Source organism: Emydura macquarii, unplaced genomic scaffold (assembly GCF_026122565.2).
Source record: "Emydura macquarii macquarii isolate MOO-44397 ecotype Brisbane River unplaced genomic scaffold, CSIRO-AGI_Emac_v2 contig_3530, whole genome shotgun sequence".
NCBI lineage: Eukaryota > Metazoa > Chordata > Testudines > Chelidae > Emydura > Emydura macquarii.
In genome coordinates this window covers 9523673-9549120 of record NW_027133667.1, presented here as the reverse complement: position 1 = coordinate 9549120, position 25448 = coordinate 9523673, and the positions used below count along the sequence as shown (strand labels likewise).

Genomic DNA, 25448 nt, shown 5'->3' with positions numbered 1-25448 from the left:
CTTCTTGCAGAATGCCTGATCAGTGTAACCATAAGGCTCTCATGACCATAGCAGGAGCCTCTGAATGAGCAGCAGTGTAAGTGGCATCTGTAGCTGCCTGTATGGAAGTCCACAAGATGAATAAACCTTCACCAACTATGGATTTGATCTCCTATTTGGAATTCTATAGCACTTTATCTAAAAAATTCAAACATTTCTGCCAACATATGTAGTCACAGCTTGATAGCAGGGCTTAGTAATTGGAAATCCTCTTCCGATGGATAGATCCAAGCTTTTTGGGCTTTTTGTCCTTAGGAGTCCTTTAAAAGTGTTTTTTTGTCTGTTCACATGGCAGCAACTACAAGGGAATTAGGACTAAGCTAAAACATTTAAAATTGCACAAGAAGTGGTAACATGGGTAACTAACACTGCTAATTCTACCAATACTTTGAATGACTGTGCCAATGCCATCAATCCAGATGGTAGCAAAGCAGGCAGTACCAAAACAAATACATCCTTGTGTCAAGATGGTACCAAAGCACTTGGCACTAAAATAGACTGTACCCAAGGTGTGAACAATGCTGTTGGTACTAAGATTCTGAATGCTGGTACTGTAGTTTTGATACATGCACTGAGAGTCTTTTCTTTCAATGGTTCCAAGCCCTTTGTCAATGACTGCTTTAAAGCTTCAGAAGGCACTTGTATGTGTGTCAGGGGACCTTTTATAATAATTTTCTGATTTTTTTTTTTTTTTTTAAAAAAGGATAAAAAGTCCTGGAGAAGATGACTGGGCCTTATGGTTCCCTGATGACCAGTGGAATTTCTTTCCCTGTCTGTAGATTTACACATGGCAGCCAGCTAGGAATCAGATGATCTGTGATGCCTCTTCAGAACTGGAGCAATATTTGTACTGGGAGACCTTGAAGAAGACTGAACTAAAGAGCAAGGAAGACTCTGAGGCTCTAGCAGATCCATCTGACCTTCCCAGGTTTGTGTCCATTTATGAGGGTGGATATAAATCAGTGGTTTAAAAAATATAAAAAATAATATTTATTAAATACATTTTTCTTTTTAAAAATGACTACCTATATTAAGGCCTCAACATACTATAACAGACTTAAATAATTTAAATTAAATAAAAATATTCAAGCAGTACGTGTTTGATATTGACGTTTTCAAGAAAGTCACAACAACATTGAACTGGTGGAATCACTCACTAATCACCAGGAACCGGGATTGGTTGAAGTGCTAAACAAACTTTTGACAACAGTAGTCTACTTATGTAGGTGCAGAGAGAATATTTTCTTTCAGTTTAGTCAACTGGTTCAGTTCAGTGACTAAGTCATTCAAAGTTGAGAGAGAGACTGGGAGTCGAAAAAGCAGTAAAGTTTGCTGTCCCTCTTCCAATCTCTGAATAAAAATGAGGCATTAGAGGATGAGATTTATTAGTTCTAAAATCTTTAGAACACAGTGAGCAGAAACAATCAGTTCCATTCATTAACTATAGATATTTCCTTTGTTTGTGTAATCAGTTTTAAACGCAAAGCTTATTTTGATAAACTTTTACATATACGGAGATTTAAGGTAGTTTTATTCAACTAATTAACAATTTTAAGTCCTTTTGTGCATTTTAATTTAGTTCCAATTTCCATACAAATGCAGTTTGATACAAATCACAAATAAAAAAGTAATCATCTAGTAAATAAGAAATGCGTTATTCATCATTTTCTAACATAATGCAAAAATGTAAAAATTAGGGATCTGAATAAATATGTCATTCTATATAAATCCTTAAATAAATGTGTATAAATATAGTGTATCCTGGTTAGCAAGCTACCAAATTTAGTGTAAACGCTATTATTAGTTGTAAGTCAGTATGTTTTAATGGGTGCCAAGCAATGAGCATCAACCTCTTTTTAGAAAAGTAAGCAAAAATACAAATACAAAACAAGGTTAAAATAAATTATTTAAAACAGGGTTACTTACCAGTAACTGTTGTTCTTCGAGATGTGTTGTTCATATCCATTCCAATATAGGTGAGTGCGCACCCCGTGCACTGGTTCCCGGAACTTTTTTTCCCCTAGCAAGCCCCGTAGTACCGGCTCCGGCGCCCCCTGGACTACCAAGCTCATGCCACGGTACATCAGGCGCCGCCAGCCCTGATGGCCCTCAGTCCCTTTCTTTCTGCCGACTCCGATAGCGGGGAAGGAGGTTGGGTGTGGAATGGATATGAGCAAAACATCTCGAAGAACAATAGTTATTGGTAAGTAACCCTGTTTTCTATCTTTGAATGATTGCTCATATCCATTCCAATATAGGTGATTAAATAGCCATACCTTGGAGGTGGGTAGGAGTCCGTGTCTAGCTACTCTCACCAGCACGGCCCTGCCGAAGCCCGCATCCTCTCTTGCCTGCTGCACGATGGCGTAGTGGGACGTGAAGGTGTGGACTGACGACCAGGTCGCTGCTCTGCAGATGTCCTGCAGGGGCACATGCTCCAGGAAGGCCGCAGATGAGGCCTGGGCTCTGGTTGAGTGCGCTGTCACAGCTCCTGGAAGCGGCACCTTCGCCTGCTCGTAGCAGGCCCTGATGCAGGTGGTGATCCAAGTGGAGATGCGCTGGGTGGAGACAGGTGAGCCCTTCATCTGGTCCGCCACTGCTACCAACAGCTGTGTTGACTTCCGGAACGGCCTGGTCCGCTCGATGTAGTAGGCCAGGGCTCGTCTGACTTCCAGCGAGTGCCATCTCTGCTCCTCCTCTGAACCGTGCGGTTTAGAAAAGAACACGGGGAGAAAGATATCCTGGTTATAATGAAACTGAGACACCACTTTAGGTAGGAAGGCCGAGTGGGGTCTCAGCTGCACCTTGTCTTTATAGAAGACGGTGTAGGGGGGCTCCAAAGTCAAGGCTCTAATCTCAAGACCTTCCTGGCCGATGAAATGGCCACCAGGAAGGCAACCTTCCAGGAGAGGACGAGCAGTGGGCATGTAGCTATAGGCTCGAATGGGGGTCCCGTCAGTGAAGTGAGGACCAGGTTCAAATCCCATGGAGGCACCGAGTCTCAGGCCTGCGGATATAGCCTCTCCACCCCTTTGAGGAACCTGAGAGACATAGGGTGCGAGAACAGCGACCTCCCCTCCAATGGCTGGTGGAAGGCCGAGATGGCCACCAGGTGTGCCCTCAGGGAGGCCAGGGCCAGGCCCTGCAGCTTCAGGTGGAGCATATACTCCAAGATCACCTGTATGGGCAAGTAGCTCAGTGGGATACCCCGAGACTCCGCCCAACAGGTAAAGCGCTTCCACTTGGTCCTGTACACCACCTGAGTGGAAGGTTTCCTGCTACCCAGCAGAACTTGTTGGACCTGCACCGAGCAGGCTCTCTCTCCCTCCGTCAGCCACGGAGTCTCCATGCAGTCAGCTGGAGAGAGTCCAGGTTCGGGTACTGCACGCGCCCCCGGTCCTGGGAGATTAGGTCGTAACGCCTCAGGAGCGGTATCAGCGTGGTGATGGACAGGTCCAGCAACATGCTGGACCAATGCTGTCTCGGCCAGGCCGGAGCGATCAGAATGATGTCCGCCTTGTCAGAGGGCCTTGGGCATCAGCAAAATGGGGGGAAATGCATACATCAGAGTCCCCGTCCAGTCTATGAGGAACGCGTCAGAGATGGAGCCCGGCTCGCGACCCCGGAGCGAGCAGAACCTCGGGCACTTCCTGTTCCAGGACGAAGCGAACAGGTCCAGTTGGGGAACACCCCACTTGTGGAAGATAAAACTTATCACCTCCGGGTGTGGAGACAAGTCGTGTCGGGGAAGAAACGACCTGCTGAGGCGGTCCGCCTCGTTGTTCCTGACCCCATGGAGGTGAGAGGCAGATATGTGGAAGTCGTGCCTCACCGCAAGGTCCCAAAGTCAAATGACCTCCTGGCAAAGGGCCGAGGAGCGCACTCCACCCCTGCTTGTTCATATAGAACATGGCCGCCATGTTGTCTGTGAGGACCTGCACCATACTGCCTCTCAGGAATCTGAGGAACACCTTGCAGGCCAGACTGACTGCCCTGAGCTTCCTGACGTTGATGTGGAGGCACTGCTCCTGCGCCGACCAGAGCCCCTGGGTGCTGAGATTGCTGCTGATGTGGGTCCCTCCAATACACATCCATGATGTCCATAGTCAGAGTTATTGAGGGTGCCAAGTCTCTGAAGGGAACACCATTCAGTACCTCCCCTGGGTCCCTCCACCAATCTAGGGAGGACAGTACATGAGTGGGGACAGTGACCACTCTGCTCAACAAGTGCCTGGCTGGTACGTACGCCGAGGCCAGCCACCCCTGGAGAGGCCTGAGCTTGAGGCGAGCCAGCCTCACCACATACGTGCATGCTGCCATGTGTCCCAACAGCTGAAGGCAGTGCCTGGCTGTCGTCATAGGGGACCTGTATAGATCGGCGATTATGGCAGCCATTGTCTCGAAGCAGGGCTGTGGGAGGCAGGCTCTGGCCTGGATGGCGTCCAGGTTGGCCCCGATAAAGTCTATGCGCTGCATGGGGGTGAGAGTAGATTTCTGCTCGTTGATGAGCAGCCCCAGTCTGGTGCATGAAGCGCAGAGGAGTGCCAAGCTGTTCCTCACAGGGGCCCTGGACCGGCCCCGGATCAGCCAGTCATCCAGGTAGGGAAAGATCTGAACCGCCACCACCGCCATGCACTGTGTAAAGTCCCTGGGGGCAGACAAAAGGCCAAAGGGCAGGGCTGAAAACTGGTAGTGGCAGCCAGCTACCAAAAACCGGAGGAACCTTCTGTGACTGGGAAGGATAGTGTAGCCCATAGGACTAGCCTGCTTGCTTGTATCATAGATATATATCTTTTCTTATAGATTTAAGTATGATTGTTTAATTAATAGAGTTATAAATTTATGTATTTTGCTGTAATACAAGACACCTTACAGGTCACATCCTGTATGAAACATAGCTAGCATACATATATTCAGAATCTTTACCCTAGATAAGTAGTTCCTCTTTCCTGAGGAGGAACCTCTTCCACCGCCCCGAGGAGGAGAAGAGAATTCACCTCTTGAATGAGGAGGTGCTCATGAGAGGGGTCCCTGAAGAGGGACGGGGTAGGGGGAGAGTCCGAGGAAGAAGGCCGAGAGTTGCAGGGCATAACCTCTGCGAACTACGCCCAACACCCAAACGGTCGGAGGTAATGATCTGCCACTCTGCGAAGTACGGCCTCAGTCTGTGCACAAAGGGGAGGTTTAGATCCAGGGGGATGGGGGAGGTGCCACCCTCGTGCACACCATCAAAACTGTCTCTTGTTATTCCCCTTGGGAGGCCTCTGCTGGGGACCTGCCAAGGGGCCTTGGCGGTCCTGGCGATTAGATGACCTGTATCTATCCCGACCACTCCTGGGTTGAGCGGGTCGGGGAGGTGGCCTTGATGCCGGCTGGGACTGATGTTGGGGACGCGGGTTGGGCCTGACGCCTTGGGGCCTGCAGCGAGTACAGCCCAAAAGACTTCAGGGTAGCCCTGGAGTCCTTCAGGGCATGCAGCTTGTCGTCCGTGCGGTCGGAAAAGAGGCCAGCGCCGTCGAATGGCAGTTCTTGGATTGACTGCTGGACTTCCTGAGACAGCCCTGATGACTGGAGCCAGGAGCAGCAACGCATAACGATGCCCGACGCCAACGCACTACCAGCGGCATCCGCCGCGTCACTGGCTGACTGGAGGGCCACTCCCACCACTGTCACGCCCTCCTGAATGAGGGTGGCAAAATCTGCTGCCTGGTCCTGAGACAAACCCTTTGCGAACCAATGGAGGGAGGACCAGAGGTTCAGGTTGTAGCAGCCGAGGAGCGCCTGGTGGTTCGTAATCCTCAGCTGCAGGGCTCCCGTAGAATAGACCTTTCGGCCGAAGAGGTCTAACTTCTTGTTTTCTTTATTTTTGGGGGTATTTGCCTGGGCCCCTTGTCTGTCTCGCTGGTTGGCGGCATCCACCACCAGCGATCCCGGAGCGGGATGATTGTAGAGGAACTCGAACATCTCTGCCAGGACGGAATACTTCTTTTCGGCGCCCTTGGAAGTAGGGGCAACTGAGGCGGGGGTCTGCCAGAGGGCCTTAACAAGTTTTAAGACCCTCTCACGCACAGTGAGGGCGACCCTGAATGGCCCTGTTGACCACGATACTCCAAAGAGGGGGTCCTCCTCTTCGGAGAGCTCCTTGAGCTCCAGGTTCAAGTTGTCCGCCACCCTCTTAAGTAGCTCTTGGTGAGCTTTAAAATCAGATAGGGGTGCCCTGCGATCCCTGGCAGTCGTATCATCCAGGGAGGAGGAGGACTGTGGGAGGGGCCTCATAGAGGGACCCTCCTGGGGGTCAGATTCCTCCCCGGAGGAATGGCCCTTGTCCGGCTGGCTCGGAAGGGGCGGTGGCGGGTGGGCCGTCGAGGAGGGGACCGACACTGTACCCTGGGCTGTTTGAGTTCTCCAGGGACCCCAGTATGGTCATTGCCAGGGACCCTGAGGCCATGCTGGGACGGGCCCCAGTGCCGAGTGGGGAGGGCCCCGGTGAGGAGTGCTCGGAGCTACGGGACTGGTGCCACCAGGACCTGCAGTCCCTCCCAGTCTTCTCCGATGACCTTCTCCGAGACGAAGAGGAGCAGTCTCGGCGGTGGATGTGGTGCTGGCGGGGGGTCGATTGGCTGGAGGAGCTGGATGACCGCCACCTAGGCACCGAGGTCTTGCAGCGGCGATTGCCCTTAGGAGACCTGGAGCGGGGCCGACCATAATGACTGCGCCCTCGACTCTGAAAAGCGAGAGCGATGATGCGGTGCTGAGGGCTCCCTCAGCGCCGGGCCCAGTGCCAGACTGCGGGCTGGGGATCGGGAGCGTTGCCGGTGCTCTACTGCACTGGATGATGAGCGACGGCGACGGCAGTGTTTGGGCACCGGGATCCGCTCCGGGCCGCACGCCGGGGATTGGGACCATCGTCGGCCCCTGTGAGAGTCCTCCAGCTGACTATGGGACTGGGACCTGGACTGGTGCCGGGCACGCCAGGTGTCGGGAGGTAGGCGTGCTGGGCTGCGGGGCAGGGATCTGGACCAGTGCCGAGAGGGTCGGGTCCCTTCAGGCACCGGGATCCGCGCTGGACTGTGCACCAGGGACCGGGAGTGGCGTTGAGCTTGCCCGATGTCATCAGCCACCGGGATTTGTGCCAGGCTACGTGCCAGGAATCGGGACCAGCACTGAGCTTGTCTTTCCCCTTCAGTCACCGAGTGGCGTGCCGGGGATCGGGAGCAGTACCGAGTGCCCCGGGAGTCCTCGACCACTGGGATCCGCGCCGGACTGTGTGCCAGGGATTGAGACCGGTGCCATGCCTCCCTGTCGGCGTCCGGTGAGCGGGATCGGTGCCAGGCGTGATTGCGGTCGGGCGCTCGCGTCCGTGCTGGGCTGCACTCCAGGGATCGGGACCGGCGCTGAGTGCCTCCAGTCTCTTCGGTTGCCGGGATCCGCGCTGGAGTATGCGCTCAAGATCGGGATCGGTGCCGTGCTGTGCTCGGTGCCCTGGTGCAGGATCCCAAAGATCGATTCCCTCGCAAGGCAGAACTGTAAAGGCGTCGCCACGCGCCGGAGCCTCGAGATCGCCCTCGGTGCCGCAGTGTCGAGGAGCTCGACGACCCAGTGTCGGATCTGGGAGAGGAGCCTGCACTCTCGATCCTCCTTGACCGTCTGGGGGGAGACCTGGAATCCTGTCTCCGCCAGCCACCGGGGCCACCCAGCGCGGGTTTACCCCAAGACACTGGTTCCTGCACCCTCGGCCAAGGGGGGGACCAAGGCATGGGCACGCCCATGAGGGCACATGCCGCAGCGAACACCTCTGGCATCGACGGTCCTTGGAGGGGCACTCTCCCACCCCAGGAGTTGGGGAAGGCTCCCTGCGAGGAGATGCTGGTGCCGGAGTACTCTCCATGGCATGTGGCTGGGGCATCTCCTGGGTAACCCCCGGCTGTACTGGTGGTGCGGGGGAGTCCATGTGAGCGGCCTCCTGGCGCTTCTTCCTTTTTGGTACCACAGACTGCTGTAGAGACTGTCCTGGTGCTGGCAGTGTGCTGTGCACCGAGGATACACTCGGTGCCGCGGGGGAGTGAGACGGCTCGGAGTCTGGCCTGAGCACGGACTCCATGAGCATGGCCCTCAAGTGGGCGTCCCGCTCTTTCTGCATTCGAGGTTTGAAGGCCTTGCAAATCCGGCACTTATCCTTAGGATGCTGCTCCCCAAGGCAACGGAGGCAGCGGTCGTGAGGATCACTCACCGAGAAAGCTTTGCTGCAGACGGCACAGGCCTTAAAACTGGTTGAGCCAGGCATGGCTCAACCTTAAGCCCCTAAGGGTGAATTATCTACTGTTTCGAACTCTAACTATTCACTAATTAACTTAACTGCTATACTTAACTCTATGCTAACAATAACTAGAAAACAGGGGTTGCTACTTGCTGAAGAGCAAGGGGCAGACGTTCCAGCTACCGTAAACGGGAAGAAAGAAGGAACTAAGGGCCCTCAGGGCCGGCGGCGCCTGATAAACCACGGCATGAGCGCGGCACTCCAGGGGGCACTGGAGCCAGCCCTAAGGGGCTTGCTAGAGGCAAAAAAGTTCCGCGAACCAGTACACGGGGCGCGCATTCACCTATATTGGAATGGATATGAGCAATCACTCGAAGATAGAAGTCAAGGTTTCCTGCTAGCTGATTTTAAGTCTTGATTTAATTACGGAGTTAAATCAATCCACCTGCCATATACCAAGCTAGCAACACAGAGAACATTTACTTGGCACACACTTCTCAAAAACAAAATAATGGGATAATTAATAGGTATGGCACATTATATGAGGGCATAATTTACAACCAGGTGATTTTGGTTCCACCATAGCGAGAACTACTGGGTACTGTGTAATTCCAAAACACTACAAATATGGGAATACCAGCTACAAATTCTATTCTAAACTACCTAAGAACTAATTAGATAGTGTAGATATTTTATATAGTTAAGTCTAATAGAAAAAGTAAAATTTGAGAAAGGGGACTGCAAAATTTGTTCAGTCTTTTAGTAAGGCTGTAGTTAAAAAGGAACTCAGAGGTAGTTGGTCCACTCTGCATCTTTTATACACTAGGAGGGCTGCAAGAGCTATCAGGGCAGCCTCAGGGATAGTGCTGATTTTAAAAAGTTCCAGCTTCTGATGGCAGGGGGCACACAAGCATCATGAGGGGATATACAAAGAAAACCACCTGAAGAATTACCTCTCTTTTACATATCAGAAAGACAGACGCTAATATGATGCTGATTCAGTATTGAATCAATGAAGAGTTCCACCTACTGAATCATTAACATTGCTTTTCTGAAATACATAGGAGTTCCTTGTCCGTTTCCCATACAAGAACTGATCTGGTCTGCCGCCTGTTCTGATGAGATCTGGTCTGATCCCATTGCATCAGGCTGCACAGCACAATGCTTGAGAAAATTAAGCATTTGCTCTAGTTAGAATTTATAAATCCTTTTCTGAACTTGGAACAAAATGGGGCCATACACAAATGCAGAAGCCCTTCTGGGACTGTTCATCGGTGGAGGCTAGCTCACACTTCCCTTCTCCTTCCTCCCTGCAACACACAATGTGTTACTTAGCACAGGGGAAAACTTTCTGAGAAATATACAAATGTCATATTTTACCATACTTGGAAGAGAGGACAAAACCATTCACATGTGTTTTTTTAAGCTCTGTGATAACATTTGTCATTTGTAATAGGAGCAGTAACAGTCTTGAGTCTGCAACATAATATTTAACTGCTACATAATATTTGACTGCTACACATGTTTTGGCCACAAGATGGTCCAATTCCCTGTTAACTACGGTTCAAGATACACTGGAGAGGCCAAAAAGTAATAAATAGTTAGGAATATTCGTCTCTCCAAGGTATCTTGGAGATAGGAATGAAAAGTGCTTAACCATTTTCACAATACCTCCCGCAGTAAAGTAAGCACTACTAAATGCTTCCAATCTGATTACACATTTAAATATAAACTGCATTGTGTTATTGTGAGCTGCTTGATGTGACCTGGGGTTTATCCTGTAGTAAGAAAACTACATACAGCTCATGCATATTTTACTGTACACAATCCATAATTAGGACCCCCACTTAGACATTTGAACAAATAGTCAAAGATTAAAAGGAGTAACCCTTTTTGTGACAGAATCTTACTGGGAGCTCATGTTCAGTCACTGGTCCATTCTAATCCCTTGTATTTTCAGCAGTGGGGGGGGTGGGGGTGTAAAAACCAGTGATTTTTTTGAAATCCAACAAATTATTTAAAAAAAAAAAATTAAATCAGATTTTTTAAAATTTAAATTAAAAACAGATATATTTTTTAAAAATAAACCTGTTTAAAATTAAATTTGAAACTGACAACTACATTAAGGCCTAAATTTACTATAATAATTAAAATAATTTAAATTAAATATGAAAAAATAATTAAGCAGTACAAGTTAACTACCAACTTTTCATGAAAGTCAAATGACTGAATTGGTGGAAGTGACCTGCTAAACACCAGGAATCAGTATTTGACAGCAGTAGCCTCTTCTGCAGGGACAAAGAGAATAGATTCTTCATTGCAATTTGTTCAACTATTTCAGTTCAATGACTAGTTCATTCAAAGTTAAGAAACCAAACAAACTTTCCTAACTCCTGGTTTCCTCTTCCAATATGTGAATCAAAAAATTAGGTGACGGAGTGAAATCTACTAGTTCTAATATCCTGAAGGACGTGGTGACCAGAAAAAAATCAGTTCAATTCACTGATATAAAATACTACTTTGCTTAATAAATCATTTTTAATGCAAAACATGACTAAAAAAGTTTGTCAAAAAGCTTTTCTTCTATAACCCAGCATTTAAGGAAGTTTTATTTAACAAAAAAAAAAAAAAAAATGTTGGGTTTGTGCATTTTAAATTGTTTTGTATATTTATCTAAATAGAGCTTGACACAAATCAAGTAAAAAATTAATCACCTAGTAAAAAAACCAAACGCATCATTCACCGTTTTCTAAAATAATAAAAATATAATAGTTGAGAATCTGAATAAATGTAAGTTAAGCTATACAATTGATTAAATAAATGTGTATAGATACAGTGCATCCTCTCTTGGTTAGGAAAGAGGAGAACCAAATTTAGTGTCAAGTTTAGTTGCATATCAACATGTTTTAATGGCTACCAAGCAACGAGAATCAATCTGCTCCCCCCCCCTTTTTTTTTTTAAAAAAGGAAAATAACTAAAAAGTACAAATGCAAAACACAATAAAAATACATTATTTAAATCAAGGTTGCCTGTGTGCTGATTTAAATCATGATTAAAATCGGTGATTTAAATAATTGATTTAAACCAACCCACCCTGCTTTTCAGACTGCTACTTTCCAGGATACGGTATATACTGTATAATTTGTAGGTACGGTCTTCATTATTTTTCCTAGATGTACGACATTGCTTTGGGTTGTACTAAAATGAATCTTGTTTGGTCCCAGCTTACCATGTGATCCAATTTGCTCTGTATAACTGCCCTATTCTTATCATTATTTAACACTCCACCAATCTTTGTGCCATATACAAATTTTATCAGCAGTGATTTTATATTTTTTCCAGATCATTGATGAAAATGTTGAACAACATCAAGCCTAAAATGGATCTTTGTGGAACCCCACTAGAAACATCCCCATTCAAATAAAATTCCCCCTTTTTGAGATATAACAGTTAGCCTATTTAATGTGTACTTCTTTGGTAGTGTAATGTGTACTTCATTGGTAGTGTATAATATTAACTTTCTGATCAGAATGCCATGTGGAATGCCATGTGGAAACTAATTAAATGCCTTATAAAAATCTAAATATATTACATGTATGCAGTCACATTTACCAATCAAACTTGCACTCTCATAAAAAAAATGAAATCAGGTTTCTTTACTGGCATTAATTATATTCTGATTCTTTAATTCTTTATTGACTGAATCCCACATCAGCTTTTCCATTACTTAGTCCAGGACTGACATCAGGCTAGCCAATATATAATTTCCCAGGTAATCCTGTTTGATGCAATAAGAGTGATTCAGGATTGCCACCTTTAGAAACACAAATACAATTTGTTTTTCCCCAAACCAAATTATTTTCAGTTTCCCTGCTCTTGAAAAGATCAGGCTTAAGAAACTGAGTATCAAAAGTGTTGCGTGTTTGGACCATGTAAGCTACCTTGGTATTTATGGAGTGCTAGTTAAAAGTGCTAGTATCTTTTTCTTTGCTCTTGTACTCTACCTTTCTAAGTAATAAAAGGAAAGGATGAGTATTTGCTTTCTAAGGCTCAGACCCTGCAATCTAATTCATGTGGGTAGAGTTTCCTGGATCTTAATGTAGGATCAGAGCCCAATTCTGTTCACAAAAATTCAACTTTTACAAAGCCTCTACATACGTCTTAAGCATCTATTGTGCTCCTCAAACTCTGTGACATTTACTCAACTCATGACCAAAGTAAAGCCTTTCTCACATCCCTTATTTATATACCCTTGAATCTGAAAAAAGTTTCAACTTCTGAGCATTCCAGAAGCTGCAATATAGCACTCACACCATAAACCTGTTGTAATTTTATCAGTTTGAAAGGTCTTTCCTTCAAGTCTGCATAACACAGGAGCTTCACTTTCTCTAAAATGGAAATAAATTTAAATCAGTGTGGGAATTCTATTTTTAATATGACTTTTTGATGGTGTTCCTTGATGTTTTATTGAGGGTATTCCATCCCAATGAAGAAATCCGTATGTCCTAGTAAACAGATATCCCTTCCTTTGAATACGATTCTTACTAATTTTCCCAGTTGAACCTCAATCATATCACCAAATTCCTGAGAATAGAATTGAAAATCCTACAATAAAGAATTCCTCAATCTATGGTTTCTTACTGTTCTTTCATGAAAAATCTCCAGTTGGATCCCATTCCCCAGAAGGAGTGGTGTAAATCCTTCTAAAGCAATTCCCCATTTTCTGATTATCAGTAGTCTTTTTGCAAGCTTTTAGAATATTGGGTTGTACACCTATGCAATGCTCTCAAAAATAACTAGCCTGTCAGAGTAAAATGATAGACATTTGCAGCAAGTAATTTGGGGATATGCAGTGAAATATGCACACAAGCATTCTTGATGTTATGACTATTGTTCTGCTGTCACCACTATTCCCAGATCTCTCTATACTTTACTAAATAGCTTTGCACACCATACAGGTCCCAAGACATCCTAGCATGATCGAGTTAATTACTGCTTTCACGGTGTGTGCTATGCCAATTCCCCAAATGTTTTCTGGATTTTGAAACTCAGGCAAAGACAATAGACAAGAGGATTTGTCTTGAAGTTGATATCAAAGAGTACAATTTTCCAGAAAGTGAACTATTTGAGAAAACCTACTCATCTCATTTCATGATATGCACCATTTTCTTTAAGTCCCTGAATTAAGAGCTTTGTATTTTAGTCAGTTTATTACTTGTTTCCAACTATTCATCTTTGGTACTTACATGATGGCCCCCATTACTGTAATAACTAAGTGCCTCACATTTTGTAATATCTATTAATTTCACAACATTCCCACCAAGTAGGGAAGTTCTGTTTTCACCATTTTAAAGATAGAACTGAGACAGAGAGAGACAGTGCTTGGTCACAGAGGATGTGTGTGATAGAGCACTACAATGAACTCAGGTTTCCTTCTGCCATCGTTGTCTTGGGATAAAAATACAAGCAATGACTAATTTTTCTATTTACTGTTAAACTGGCACCTAAATATTGACAAAGTGGTCTGGTAGTCAGAACAGGTTATTGAGTCATGGCTCCCAAAATCAGTTTCTGACTCTGCTACAATATACTGTGTAATCAAGTCACAAACCTCTTTCTATTTGTTGTCTCCCAGTCTGTAAAATGGGAACAGCAATATTTACCTAGTGCACTGGGATGATGTACGGCTTAGTTTATCATCATCTGTAAAGCACAGCAGCATGCTTGGATGAAAAGCATATGATAGAACAAAGTATTATTACTGATATTTAAAAAGCATCCTCCTTTCAAAGTTTTATATAAAAAATATTTTAAAAGCTAAAACACAGTAATCAATTCCTAATATCAATTCAAATGCCTCTCCCAAATTAGTAAAGGCAAATTTGCTTTCTGTGGCATGACTGAAATAGCACAGGCACCTATGTTCCTCATTTATTTTGAGGGGCAGGATGCCAAACCATCAGCATCCAGGATTTTTAAACTGTCTCTTCTTCTCCAATTTCAGATTGGAAGAAATCAAGTCAAAGACTAACTAAGGTGGCAAGTCCTTGTCAAAGCCTGGGAATGGTAAACTCAGTAGGGTGGAGAACTGCACCATTTTAACTGAGCCACAGACAGAAAATTAGACAATGAGTTGGAATATAATTTGAATTTTAATTACTTAATCCATGACAGTACACACGCTGTGTTCACATATAGCTATACTCAATGAGAAAAAAGCCTAAGGAGAGAAAACAAGAGACCCAAGGTTGAACCTGAAACCATAATTTTTTTTTAAAAAAAGATATAACAAATTTGAACTCTAATCTTTCACACAGATGTTTGTTTTAAAATGTTATTTTATGTTAAATTGCCAGCAGCTATTAAACACCCCCCAAAAAATTAAAAAGCAGTTAAGTATTTCTCTGTAAGACACAAGAATTAGTTGCTTAATTTTAAAATAAGGTCATTTGTTTGTTGGCCAAGTGCAAGGAGATTGAATGTTTGGACTGATTTTAAGTCCAACTTTTATGCTAGTTTTGGATTTGAGTTATTTTTGATATTTTAAAATTAAATTCTGGAAGGTTGCTACTGATGTAACATCTCTGTATCACGATTAAGATGAACAGTCCCTTCTGAATGAAAGAACCACACTATGCAAGGGAGATGGGATATTTTGCCACCATAGCCATTCAAATTCATAAATGCTCAGCAAACCACTAAGAAGGAATTGAAGACATTAGCAGAAAATGTGATTGAATCCAGGGCATAATCATTCAGGCTTGCTCCTCAAAAAGCTCTGGAATGTATCTTGTTCCAACCGTGGGCAAATTACTACAATGAATACTTAAGATGAATAAACAGCTGCTGAAAAAAGCATGGCACTCAAAAGAGAAAAGTTTTTCTAGTGACAGACAACTCTTTTCTATCCAAGGGATTATTTAAACTAAGATTAGAGTTCAAAAATTTTTAAAGCAAGACATAGCCAATAACTAACGAATCTATTACATGGGGAGAGCCACATATCTCCCCAAATCTTCTAGAGTACATACAGCCCCGGAGCCATTTTAGCTAAATGTCTCAAATAGCATCAGGAGATCACAGAGTTTCCATGATCTGCTGGAGAGAAAGAAGGACTGGCAGGAAATTCTGTAAAACAAAGTCTCAGCAAATATTCCTAATTCTCTCAAAAGCCCTTCCTAATGCCATGTGGTACTCACTGCTCAGATTCAAAATCAAACAACAACTTTCCCTTCACTGAACCACTGTCCATTAGCAGTCATGAAAGCTAACCAGGGAAAAGGCAATTTCAACAAGTTGGAGATCCTTTTGCTAAGGACAGGATTTGCATTTATTTCAAATAAATTTCTAGAAACAATGGAAAAAGCTGGAGAGAAAGACCCCCTTTTTTGGATAACTTCTGGGAGAAGAGTTTTAAGTCTCCTGATAAAATGTATTAACCATAAAGAACTCAGTGACCCACTCAAGCATTTTGCGGGCCAGGTAAAAAAGAGTAAAAGCTGGCCTTGTCTACCCTGGGAAATTACATTATGTTAATACACGTTAAACATGACACTCTACATTCAGCATAGACAAGGATGGTGTGTTTAACAGCATGTCAGCTGGTCATGGTTAACCTATGGTTATTTCATTGTAGACAAGGTCACTGAGATCCTTTATCCCAGGGAAGACGCGAAGCATTACTTCCTCCAAATCTAAGGCTGCCTCAGTGAAAATTACTCTTCTCTATCAATGAGCTGTGCATGGTGATTTGACCATCACAGCTCCACAGTCCAACCAAGCCTCAGCTGCACACATGAACATCTCTCCCCCTTCCGCTGAGCAGCAGGTTTTGTTTGTGATCTGAAGAAATCACTTCAGTCACTGCACTGAAATAGTAGATTTTTCTCTCAGTGAAAGCAGAAAAATGCATAAGCCCCCTAAACGTGCACAGCTAAGGGAAGGGTAGGCTCCCCCCACCTTTTTCATTAGCTTTTTCCAGGACAAGAAACAAAACGGTGGCCAAATAAGGCCACAGAAGTTACATTTCTGACATGTTGCTCTGTGTAAGGCAAGAGCAGAACTGGGGAAAATATGGGAGGAGTGGGGGGGAGGAAGATCCTTGATAGGTTTGGGTTGTCATCCTGCCTGTCAGAATGCAGAAAAATCTCACTATGTATCACAGATATAACCATACAAAAGCCATGATCAAATATGATTTTCAACTGCTTCTCAATATTTTAAAAGCTGGTCCCATGCTTCTGGTGTATAGGAATAAAATAAAATAAAATACTCTTTTGCCTACAAAAATGAATATATCTTCCATACTTACTCAAATGTAAACATTTAATACAGATGTCTACCCTTCCCCCAGCGACAACTCTGGTCATCAGCACAACACTAAGATAGCAGTTAATATAAATATGATAAACACCAAGACAAATTATAACATTGTGCTGTCCATGTTAATAATCATAAAAACCAGGGACTGTAACATTGATATATTTGCAATCTCTCAAAGTTCAAAACAACTCATTTAAAATTTCACCATTCATAACCCCTGACAGGAAGTACTAAAGAGGCATCTCTTTTGCTCCTTCACAACCCATCACATCCTGAACAAAAGAGTATGGTGATGAAAGCAGTGAAAGCAGCTATAAAAATAAATACAATATATAACAAATATATATAACTAATGGAAGAAATAGGAAATTGATAATAATGACTATAAATCAGAAGTGAGGAACTGTAGAAAATCTAATAAACTGATAGCTGCTATTGGAGGTGGATTGTTCATTCATATGTATAGTTTCTCAAATCCCCAAAGAACCTTTTCTAGCTACCATAGTGATATATAAACTCCTAAATCCAAACTTGTACTCTATTTTTAAAAAATAAAGATTTTGTTTATTTCCTCAATATTAAAAGAATCTTTTTTATTTTTCAGATATCTTATCCAAAAGGAGTTACTTTTTCTAAATGTGTCAATTCTATGTACAAGAGAAGGCAACAATGAGACAATAATTTGAGTAATAAATTATGAAGTGTCCTGTCAGTCCCTCTTTGAGGCTTCAGAATTGGGTTGGCATCAAGAAGTACTTGCAAAGTTCCAAATGTCACTTGCTTAAGACACACAATAAAACTGACCACGCATTAATTTCTCCCTTCACAATAAATTCTTTCCTGAGACAGCCCTAGGGATTAAATAACCCAAGATATAAAATGTCCAGCTAGTCAACTATACTATGAAAACTCCTTATCTCCTGACTCACTCCCAACACCTACTGATCTGCAGCAGAATCTTTCTCTGAAGAGGTATATATTCCTGCTGACTTCTCACTAATGATGCTGGTGCTTAGAGGGAATAAATGGAAGCCATTTTAGCGTCTTCAGAAATAGAAGCCTGGAGTGGGGCAAGGAGTATCAATGTTCACTAAAAAGACAAGAACTCTGAATAGAGAAAGTCTGGAAATATAATATGCTCCAGGCATCCAAGAGATTACTGTTCTAAAAAAAAATGGCCTAAATCTGGCCAGGAAATTCATTGGACTCTACTTTCCTTGCATATAGAAAACTGTAAGAGTACAAATATAAATGGACAGGAGATGGAAAATGTATAACATGGAGATATTCAACCCTTTGATTGATGCAGAGTGCACATCTCAAAAAAAAAAACCTGTGCCTGATCCTGCCCTCTTCCAGTTTCCAAAGGATCAGATTTGGACCCTGTGTGTGCAGATAGGCAAATAAACCAGATTTTCAAAAAAAATATGAGCACAAAAGGCATGTGCCTAATTTGGGTGCGCAAACCAAGTAATTATGAACCTAGTTATATGTATGTTCAGTTACCAAATTTTTACATGTAATCATGATAATCCTGCAAATTTTTGGAAAATCTTGCCTTTGTTTGATCCATGTACATATGCACTATTGACAGGAAAATGCCAGCATTTTGGGAGTTAATGATTACATTATCTACAGGTGATAGAGGAAATAGAGTAACAAGAAATTTAAAGACACTGGCTGCAGACTGAGGGACTCACATTGCTGATTTTCATGTATTTCTCTAAGGGCATGTCTATACTGACGGTGGCAAAGTCGCCGCCACCAGATCGATCTTTCTGGATCGACTGAGCAGTCAGTGTAGACCCGCTCAATTGATCAGGAAGTCGACTGAGTAAAACCACCCCCTCAAGTAGTGTAGCACTGCGTCGACAGAAACACTGTTCCCGTTGGTGCAGTGAAGACACCGCGCAGAAGGGAAACACAGCAGTCGACGTGAGTTAAGCAAGCTACTCTGCGTAGTTTGCATAACTCCCGTCGACTGCCGCCGAATCTTCAGGTAAGTGTAGACCAGGGCTAAGACAGGTAAGTTCTCTTTGTAGGATTACTAGCCTACGTTTCACTATAATTGTTTGTGCATGATTTATACTGAAAAATGCTTGTCATCATATGTCCAGAATATACAATACAGATCTAAATAGTTTTTTTGTTTTGTTTTAAATGTTTGCAACAGTGTTCCTTTAAATAATCTTTTTTGGCTGTACATCTGAGGAAGCTAACATTTTTATAAAAAACCCTTCACAGCAAGTAGCTGTTTCCATGGAAACTGCACAGCAATCATCTATTAATACTGCCAAGATTACTCTGAGCGCTCTCCTAAATACAGGTAGATGCTTGTTCTCAATTAAAAAAAAAAAAAGTTAAATGAATGTTGCATTCCCTGTGATAGTGAACTTCCACAGCTTCATGTGGGGAGTAAAGGCAAATGAGAACTGGGGAGAAAAAACAAAAACAAATGAGAGAAATCATCAAGAGAAATCATCATTAACTTAGAGGACAAACACCATCAGATTATTTTTAATGTACAACCTATCCAGCATGGAAAATGCTGTCCCCCCACACTGGTGAAAGTGTGAAACAAACAACAATGAAATATCAGAAAAGGAAGGGAAGGCATATAAACATGAATTAGCAGAGATTAAGGCTAGGAAGCAAGGACAGAAGATCACTCAAAGAATGACTTATTTGGAGATAAAATAATGTCTGGGTCACTTACCTCCCTCAGCATATTGTTTTCCTTCTCCTTCTGTTCCAGCAGGCTCTCCAGGTGGTGGACATGCATCTCTGCCTCAGCCAACCGCCTTGTCCGTTCATGATCCTCCTCCGTGGCTTTTGATGACAGTCCTTTACTCTGCAACATCTCCAACAGCTTTTTGATGGACTCATCACGTGCATTTAAGGTCTGCTTCTGAGTCTCAATGCGCAGCTCCATCTCTTCTAAGGTTTTGCGCAGCAGGAAAAGTTCTTTGGCCTGGCGCTCGTGCTCTGCATGAAGCCGTTGGAAGTTCTCCTCTGTCAGCTCCGCCACAAATGGTTCACTGGCTCTACTGCTGCTGTCCTGCTGGAACAGCTGGTTCAAGTCCCGCTGGATTCGAAGCTCATCCTGGAGAGCCTGGATAGTCATCTGCATGTGCTGGAAGTAGAAAACTAAATCAGTGAACTCCCTTCCTTAGTGAAAAATTGGAAATACATGGGCTATTTAAATCCTCTTGACCAATCAGTCAGAAGGAACACACAACAGCGGCCAACACTCAACATTTTTGACAGCAGATAACTATAATTTCCTCAACTTTGGGGGGTCAGGTGAGAGTGAGTTATTGAGCTGCAAATTTCAAGGCAGTGAATGACTGGGAAAGATTCTCTAACACATAATTCCCCTATTGCCACCCACCTGTGCACATCGATGTACAGAATGGAGGGAAAAATCAGTGTACTGCAAAGTATAAATGAACACTTGGCTACTCTTTTATGGTCAGTTCACCTAACTTCAGCATCAAAGGCCCAAGAACTAGAACAATTCCTTGCTGACATCAGCAAATGAACAAGGAATAAAGACACAGTGGTTACTAGTGCAGACCTTTTAATATAGTGAGGGAGGAAAAAGCACTGTAGTAGATCAAGCAGCAGCAATATAAAATTATTTTAAAAAATGGGAAACAATATATAACCAATCCCCCAATAATCATTATTATTAAAAAGATGTCAGTGTATGACTGCAGAACCATTAGCTCTATTACAATGCAAAATATCCCCAGCAGTAGCGAGTCTCAGAGCCTGGGTCAACTGATTCAGGCATACAGAGCTCCCACTATGGGGCTAAAAATAACAGTGTAGACGTTCCAGGCTCTGAAATTCAGTGATGGGGTAAGTCTCTGAGTCCAGGCTCCAACACAAGTGGGAATGTCTACACTGCTATTTTCAGCCCCCCGTGTGAGAACCATGAATCCAAGTCAGTTGACCCAGGCTCTGGGACTCGGGGTCAGGGGCTTTGGGGGTTTTTTGCATTGTAGATGTACCCCCTTTGTGAGTTGGTAAGCATTACTCCCATTTACAGAGAAGAAAACAAAGGCACTGAATGAAATAATATCCAGGGAATACAGGAAGTCTGTAGGAGAAGCGAGAATAGAACCGAGGTCTGACTGCCAAGTGTCAGACAACCACAAACTATACTCTTTTCTTGGGAAAGGCAAAGAGACTGGCACAATTCATTTTGCCTATAAACAGGCCTGCTGAATAGATCTGTGAAGCCTTCTTTTACACTAGAAAAATGAGTATCTATATTACAGCAATGTCCAAAAGCAACACAGTTGCAACCAGTAGCAGCAATACTGTAAACATTAGAAAGGACAGGTTTCGTGACAGAGAGCTCTTGGCTGTCTGATGTACAACAAGCAAAATAGATCTGCAGTTTATAATTTAAATAAAATCCAAATAAGCGGGATAAATACCAGGGAGGCAGAGGAATTATTTAAGTTCAGCACCAATGTGGACACAAGAACTAATAGATATAAACTGGCCATCAGGAAGTTTAGATTTCAAATTAGAGGAAGGTTTCTAACCACCAGAGGAGTGAAGTTCTGGAACAGCCTTCCAAGGGGAGTAGTGGGGGCAAAAAACCTAGCTGCCTTCAAGACTGAGCTCAATAAGTTTATGGAGAGGATGATATGATGGGAGAGCCTTATTTGGCAACTGACTGATTTTTGACTACTAGCAGTAAATATGCCCAATGACCTATGATGGGATGTTAGACGGGGTGGGTGCTGAATTATTACAGAGAATTCTTTCCTAGGTCTCTGATTGGTGAGTCTTGCACACATGCTCAAGGTTTAGTTGATCACCATATTTGGGGTTGGGAAGGAATTTCTCCCCTAGGGCAGATTGGCAGAGACCCTGGGGGGTTTTCACCTTCCTCTGCAGCATGGGGCACAGGTCACTTGCTGATGCATTCTCTGTACCTTGAAGTCTTTAAACCATGATTTGAGGACTTTAATAACTCAGTCATAGGTTAGAAGTCTATTACAGGAGTGAGTGGGTGAAGTTCTGTGGCCTGTGTTGTGCAGGAGGTCAGACTAAATGATCATAATGATCCCTCCCTTCTGACCTTAAAGTCTATGAGTCTAAGCCCTCTGGGAAGGGACCTTATATTTGAACTTAAAGTACGGAAAGTTAATTTCATTGCAATATTTATAATGCACAGGAGATGTAATCAAGATTTGGGTTGAAGGATTCCTCCAGTAATTTGTTTGTCGCATATTCCTAGGAAAAAGGCAACAGGGAGGAAGCGATATTTGCTACTTCATAGACACACATTCATTTAGTCTATCTTTGGGATTTTAATAGTTACTGTTTTGATCACTTGGGGTTTTAACAGCTACTGTTTTCGTAGAGAATGATGCATGAAGGAAGGCTGTGGGACTGTAATAACCATTTCAGTACTACTTTCCTCACTATGTGGTAGTTCAAACACTCCAAGCTCATTGTTTGGGGTCTTCCCCCCCCCCTCCCAAAGGTAGTTATCTCAAGCTTTTGAAGCTTATTTGCCCTTTTCTCCTATTTGTAATGTTATGACACTTGGCAATTACTGTTTCAGTTCAGCAGAAATAGTACTTGTTATAATGATGGTTCAGGATCATTCACACAGATGTATTCCCGAACATGGATGATTATTTCCTGTGTGCTGTAAGGTAAAGTTTATGTGGCAATCTGAATTTCTACCTACTCATTTACTTGCAAAATGGAAGAAAATTTATGCCCTGAGCACACCATAACCTGGAATTGTAAAGCGCTTTTAGCCCTCAATCTTCTTTGAAAGATGTATTGCCAGTGTCACTTCTCCAAGGTGCATTCCAGACAAAAATGTCACTACACCTCCAAACTTTTAAATTCAGAAGAGCAACAGCAAGCATGCTAAGTGAATGAGGAGGAAGGCAGGCAGCGAAACTACTACAGTTTATTCAACTCATTCATGCAGCATACTAGGGCTCCACAAACAGTACTTTTGTCTGCGGGCTAACAGGCTGCTTTTCTGTTTTTTATACCAATAGAACAGTGGCATATAAACAGTTACTATGAGCTAAAAGGTGATTTTTTAGGTGGGTATAGCTGTTCTTCTATAACATTTTAAATAGGACATACTCAATTCCCTCAAACTGTTTCTCATCCACTGCATTCCTTAATCACTGCAATTCCTTGGGAAAGGAAGGGAACATATTATTTATAAATAATAAATAATAATACATATGAATAAATAAATAATAATGAATAAATGTCCACTAACAAGTTAATCCTAGTTTCAGACCTGAATTCACTTGAAACCTCACTCAACCTTGAAAGAGAAGTGTCTCACATGATATAAAAATAACCATAAGGCTATTTTTATAATGCCTTTGATATTTTCAACACTCAATATTTTCAGTTTCCATAAAAAAGATGCTTTAGTTTTTAACATATTACTAACAGAAAGCTTAATTTTAAGAGTAGGTAAAAATGAGAACCTACAGTACTTCACAGTGTTTTTAGATTTCACAGAACATAAAGACATCCTTCTTTAGTGCGTTAGCCCTCTACAGATGAAAAGGTGGTGAGAGAATCTTTGAGAGGTAATTCAAGTGATTACCCTGGAGGTCTGCAGAGTAGTCAACTCAAAGCTCTTATAGCTCATTCAGTTCTTAATAACCTAGCATACAAAACTGTGAACCTCTTGGTCTGATCAAAATCCTGTAAAAAGAAATGCACCCATTACAAGAGCATGCTATGTTGCTCAGTATATTCAATGCAGTTCCAAAAGCACTGAGATAAAGGAACTGGTGGTGTGGCAAGCGCCTGTGTGATTTCCCTCCTGTTGAAGGAAAGCGTGACTAAAACAGAAAGGGAGCAACAGACATCCTCTTCCTTTTGTCTCAGCAGCCAGGTAAAGTAAAGGGAGAAAGAAGAGGCACACACCTTCCCGTCCAAGCAGTCAAGAAGATGAGGAGAGAGACTGCCTTCCCAGCACCAAGGGGAAAAGACATGCCAATGTTATATAATACTGTGTCGTGATGATAGTAAATAATGTAGTTGTCATATATTGACAGTGACAGATTCATGACACATACTTGCCAGTACTTCATCAGAATGACACACAAGATTTTTGTGGTTCTCTGCAGCTCTGTTCAATGACCAAGCTACTCTCTACCAATTCTCTAGATGTAAAATGCTAAGTACTGGGAAAGACTGAGTTACCTCTGTATTCTCGTAGCTTGTACATGTACCTCTGTGATCCACAAAGCACAGGACGCTTACAGAGAAAAAGGAAAATGGACAGAAAAGTACAATATAAATGACAAACTAGGTTTATGAAGGTGTGATAGGGTGTCCATCTCATACAAGACAGCAGGCTAAATTAGGTCAATTAACCTCATATACTACACCTGGAGCAGAGCCAGGAATCAATAACACCTAATGGAAGATGAAGTTCACTGGGGAAGGAGCAGGTTGGGTTTGTATAAAGGGATGAAACTGATAACAGAAGGAGGCTGGCTGCAGGGGAAGTAGTCTGTAGTTGCTCCCTGGGAGAAGGGAGGTTTGTTTGGGGCTACAGTGTCTGGCAAAATGTCAAAGGAGAAGTAGTCCCCTGTGAGGAAGAAGTTTGGGGTAGCAAAACCAGATCGGTGGAACAGAAAATAAAGAAGGGATCAGGAAGGAGTCCAGAGAAACAGTGACAGGGTCTGGGAGCAAGCAGACTGCAGTTGCTGGATATAAAAAGTCGCCGGGCTGGAGCCTGTAGTAGTGGACAGGTCCAGGTTCCCCTACCAGCTGCTGGGAAAGTGGCACAGGACGTGGCCTTGGAGTAGAAGACTGTTTGGACCGGCATACGAACAACTGATCCAGTGGGACTCTGATGTCTTGGAAGGGGAGTGATCTGTCCAGAGGGCTGAGTCATGAAGGAGCACTGCGAGTCTTGGAGAGTGAGGGGAACACAATGTGAGCAACTATCAGAAACGGGGCATTAGATCTGAAAGACCAGACACAAGGAGGTGCTCCAAGCCCATTACACAAGGTTAAAGAAAGCCTCTGAGAAGAGAAGATGGAATGACTGTATGGGGTCTTCCAGGGAGATAAGCATTACCAGCAGAGGGATTCCAGGGCAAGCTCACCCTATCTCAAATGCTTAGTAATATCAGAAATTGGCAGAATCTGCAGGAGATCATGAATTTGCTTTTTCCTCCCAGCATCTCAGCACATATGAAAACCAAAAGTCCTCACTAAAAAGCTTCCTTTATCAGTCTTCTGTGAAATGAGAGTATTCCAAATGTCAGAAAAAGGATGAACTACACAAAGCTGGGCAAGAACCTTGCTCCAATTGTTAGTACAAACCAGGGCTGCTAAGGCAAAACTCAATCACAAATCAGAAGAGAAAATAAGGATGGAAGTCAGTCTCTCTCTCTCTCTCTCGTTCTCAAAGCGTTAACATTTTGGCAACATTTCTGAGATATAGATTCTGCTGAAGGCACACTCAAGGCAAAAGCTTGTCTGTCTGAAGGAAGTCCCTGCTGACATTCAGCTGCAGCTCATGCAGAGAAACTGACAAAAGGGCTAATGTCAGGTGTCCAGCAGGGCCCTGATGAAACAGAACTTGCTGACTCCAAAACACTGCATGCTCACTGGAAGATGGCTCAGGGGCACCAGGATCCTTATTTGTATGGAAATGAGGGAGCGATTTTTATAGTGTGTAGCTTAGCTTGAAAGCAAAGCTATGATTTTAACAGGATTTAGTTTAAGTGAGAGCCAAACAAATTAACTTGTATATTAAGAAAACCTTATACTGATTTATCTCTGAGACAGCAGAAG

General features: G+C 43.4%; 1 protein-coding gene across 13 annotated transcripts in view; it reads right to left on the bottom strand.

Moving 5' to 3' along the window:
* Nucleotides 1-25448, bottom strand: part of ERC1 (ELKS/RAB6-interacting/CAST family member 1) — a 530012-nt gene that overhangs the window by 406727 nt on the left and 97837 nt on the right. For all 13 annotated transcript variants that reach the window (XM_067536284.1, XM_067536288.1, XM_067536285.1 and 10 more), the window contains one exon: nucleotides 19336-19752. In XM_067536284.1, the coding sequence (XP_067392385.1) occupies nucleotides 19336-19752 (417 nt within the window). The remainder of the gene's footprint in view (nucleotides 1-19335; nucleotides 19753-25448) is intronic.